Below are 4,066 nucleotides of genomic sequence, written 5' to 3' on the forward strand. Positions count from 1 at the left end.
CCCCCCCCTCCACACACACACACCAGAGAAGGAGCTCCTGGAGTCACTGGAGTAGAGATGAAGGTTGTCCTGGCCAGGAATGTACACGTGGGGGCTGGGCAGATCAGAGCCTTGTTCTCTATGGTGCCGAACAGAGAATGTTCCTCCACCCTGGAATGACTGTTCCTGGACAGTGAGTGCTTTGTGCCCTTGGAGGGACAGAGCCTGTTTACTCCGGCCCAGCCCCAGAGCCGAAAATTTCCTGTGGCTGCCAGCCCTCTGCTTCAGGAAAGTTCCCATACAGGGAGCCAGGCCTCCTACTTTGGCTACAGCCCCAGTGTGACTGGTTTCTTGTGGGACATTTGGCCCCTTGGGATCAGCAGGGCCTTCTGGCCATGGCATCCTTTCTCTCATGCTCCCACAGCCAGCACTCTCCCCTATCACAGATCAGTCTTTTTTATGACTTTACCTGTGCCTACTTCAGCTGGGACCAGAAAAGCAGAAACTTCCCCAAGAATTTTCTTGTCTGCCAAGAGCTATGGAGGCTTCCTAGGATGAAGAGCGAAAGCTAGGGAAACAGATCTGTGCCAGCGCTCTCTGGCAGCAACAAGGCCAGCCACTGCCTGCTCCCCGCAAGCCCAGGGCCCCACCTCAGCCTTGCCCCCACAACCCTTTTCCTTTGGCTCCCCTGAGCACTACTGACAGGACAGGTTCTCCCAGCCCACACAGGGAATGCCCGGCTTGTGGCAACACTGCTTCTGGAGCCAGGCAGTCGGGTTGGCCCTACCACCTGTTAACGGGTGACCCCTGGCAAATCTTCCCTACTTTAAACCTCAGTTGTCTTATCTGTGATTTGGGGCTCAGATTACTACCTCTGGGGAGTCTGATGAAAATGAAATAGGATAGCGACACCCAGCACTTAGACACGTAGGCCCATTCTGCTCCTGTATTTACTGAGCACCAGCTAGGAGCCAGGCACTGTTCTAGGCACTGGAAATGAGACAGGATCACTGCCCTCATCAGCCACCACCAGTGCAGAAGACAAATAAAAAAAAAATGAAAGTGTGGAGGGCCTCTCTGGTGGTTCAGGGGTTAAAAACAGCACTATCAAGCTGTTCCCAGCCACTGCAGAGAGTTCATCCCCGGCCAGGGAGCTGCCATGGCCAGGGAGCTGACACACATGGCGCGGCAGACCTCTCCTGTCTCCCCTGCTGCTCCCCTCAGCAGTGTATTTCAGTAGTTCTACCTGTTCTGCTCCCTTCTCACACATCCCCACACCCCTGGCCTGTACCCCAGTTCTTACATGCATAAGTATTAAATCTTTAAATTTTTTAAATAAATAAAGGTATAGAATCTACTTATGAAAAGTGCTAAGAAGAAAGAGAAGGCAAAGTAAGGGAACAGGTAGAACAAGGTGGGTGGGTGCCATTTTGGACAAAGTGGCCAGGGAAGGCCCCTCTGGGGAGATGACATTTGAGCGGTTGGGTGTGAAATAAGGGAATGAGAAGGAGGCGGGGATGGTGGGGATGGATAATCTAGGGTCAGGTGCTCCGGGCATCAGGCAGTAAGCTCCTGAGCTCAGGCGATGTTCAGGGAAAGGCAAGGTTGGCGTGACTCTGCACTGAGAGCGGCCAGCCGCCGCTCAGCCTTACTGACATGGCACAGCATGAGGCTTCATTCCCAGCAGGAGGGAACGCCTGGGGAAGGCTAAAAGGTTGGGGTGTCTCTGTCTTTCCCTGCCTGCCAGTTTCCCCGTTTCTCTGGTGTGTGGTCTCTGTGGCCTCCCTCCGGCATCATAAATGTTGTCAAGGTGGCAAGGATATGAACAGAAGTGGCCCTGGCTGTCCAGGTACAAGGAAGAACTGGTGAAAGACAGGCACCTGGGTGCTGTGACCTCAGGGCATCATCGAGACTAAAGTGGGGCCAGGCTGCTGTCACAGTGAGCGCCCTGAGCCCACATCAGAAGCCAGACCCTGTCTGAGGGAGCAGCCACCACTCCACCCGTTGGAACCAGGTGGAATTGCAGCCTGAGGAGAGCTCTGTGGAGGCGCCAGCTCAGCGCTCTGGGACCTGCCAGTGCCCCATTCGCCCCTAGACACAGGCACTTACTTCTACAGCCTGGATTGGGTGCTGGTTTCATCACTGACCAAACTGGGTGGTCAATCCTTTGACCCCAAAGAACCAACTTCCTAGTTGATAAATGAGTGTAGACAGCCTGAATTGCAGTGCTGTTGATAGGATTAAATGACAAAGGGGGTGCAAAGCTTACTCATTCAAGACAAGCTCCATCTGGCCAAGGTTTTGCCTTGGGCTGGCTAACTGACCCACCGCCCCTGTATCACATGCTTCCCTGGATCATGCGCTTCCCTCCTGACTAGCTTCATGGCAGAGGGCTGTTGCTCACCTCCTCCTGGGCCTGGAGTCACGTCCTGGGTGGGGGGCAGGGGCCAGGCCTCACAGACCCCATCCCAGACCTGCATCTTGCAGCTTCTCAGCCCACCTTTCAACCCGCTCTGGCCAAGGGCTCCCTCCAGAGGAAGAAGGCACCAGACCCTCTGCCCTGACCCACTCTGGGCTTTTCCCCCTGGCCCTTGGCCCTCCCTCCTGCTGGCCCCAAACAGCCCTCCCGCTTGGCCCAAACCCCCCTGTGGCCCCCAGGCCACACATTGCACAGAGCCCTGCCCCTGCCCTTCTCCTTCCCTCCTTGGGCTCTGGAGCGCCACTCCCTAGCGCTCACTTCAGCCAGCTCTTGCCTGCTCCTGCACCTGTTCCCTCAGCACTGTGATGACTTGGCCACCCCATTTTCTGGACCCCCCCCAGAGAGTATGCAGAAAGAAAACAGTCCTTGGCTCACCCTAAGTGGGTGCAGAGGGCTGCAGTTCACAGTCACCCAAGAGGCTGTCTGCAGGTGGCCCCTCCCCCCCCCCCCCCCCCACTCCTGTTTAGCACTCAGACGCCATCTTCCTTCTCTCTCCCTCCAGGACACTTTTGTGGAACTCTATGGGAACAATGCGGCAGCCGAGAGCCGGAAGGGCCAGGAACGCTTCAACCGCTGGTTGCTGACGGGCATGACTGTGGCCGGCGTGGTTCTGCTGGGCTCGCTCTTCAGTCGGAAATGACCAGACACTGACCACCCACTCACTCTTCTACCCTCTCCTGCCCCCACCACATCCTCCATCCAGCCACCATTGCCACCAGGAGAACCACTACACGCAGCCCACAGCCACCTATCCACCCATCACAGGGTTGGGCCTAGACCTGGTCCCTAGCAATTAGTTTTCTAGAATATACCATGCTTCTGTGAGAGCCGTCCTCCCCCACACTTCAGTTCTCCTGTCCTCAAAACCCACAGTTTCCCCCAAATCTGCCCCGTGGAAGCTGGCAGGCGTGGGGTTAGTGGCTGGAGGCTGGAGGGCCCTACCTGATTGGTGGAACCCCCCTTAACCCTTAGCTACCCCAAGAATGCTTTCCTGCCAGGGAGCTGGAGAGTTCTCTGACCTTTTTCCCCAGAAAGAGAGACTAGATTGCCTTCGTTTTGATGTTTGTGGCCTCAGAATTGATCACTTCCTATCCCCCACCCCAGGTCCTGGGTCCCCTTCCTTTTATCCCCACTCCCCAAAGCCACTTAGGGGCCACTTCTGACTATATTAGGGCTTCAGGCTGCTTAGAATAAAGAGACAAGGATCAGAAGTCTCCTCATCTCTGACCTGGCCAAAGGCCCCTCCCCAGTCCCAGTCTCCTCCAGGGGCCTCCGGCTAGAGGCCAGCCCCCCACCCCCCAGGGCAGGGGCTTTAGCTGCAGGAAGCACCCCAGCCAAAGCCTGGGTGGCCCTTGCAGTTCAGCACCATCCCAGTGCCACCACCACCCCCTCCCCTGGCTCCCATGATCTCCACTGAGGGACCAACTGGGCCCAAGACAGGTGCCCTAGAGCTGTTTATGGCCTCAGCTGCCTCACTTCCTGCAGGAGATCAGCCTGTGGCATCTTTGCCTTGGGCTGCTTGCCCATGGGATCCAGGGGTTTAGGGGGACTTGGCCCACAGGTGAAGAGAGCTACAGGGAGCAGCTGTGGAAGCCCCAGGGTCTTCCC

At 56.7% G+C, this 4,066-nt stretch overlaps 1 protein-coding gene across 7 annotated transcripts in view; it reads left to right on the plus strand.

Annotated features, from left to right (window-relative positions):
- The window catches only part of BCL2L1 (BCL2-like 1), a 44,754-nt gene extending 40,694 nt beyond the window's left edge, over positions 1–4,060 (plus strand). For all 7 annotated transcript variants that reach the window (XM_012728417.1, XM_012728418.1, XM_012728420.1 and 4 more), the window contains one exon: positions 2,961–4,060. In XM_012728417.1, coding sequence (XP_012583871.1) covers positions 2,961–3,098 — 138 coding nt within the window. In that variant the 3' untranslated portion in view covers positions 3,099–4,060. The remainder of the gene's footprint in view (positions 1–2,960) is intronic.
- The last annotated feature ends 6 nt before the right edge of the window (positions 4,061–4,066 follow it).

The sequence above is a fragment of the Condylura cristata genome, unplaced genomic scaffold (assembly GCF_000260355.1).
Source record: "Condylura cristata isolate star-nosed mole 26May11 unplaced genomic scaffold, ConCri1.0 scaffold00022, whole genome shotgun sequence".
Lineage (NCBI taxonomy): Eukaryota > Metazoa > Chordata > Mammalia > Eulipotyphla > Talpidae > Condylura > Condylura cristata.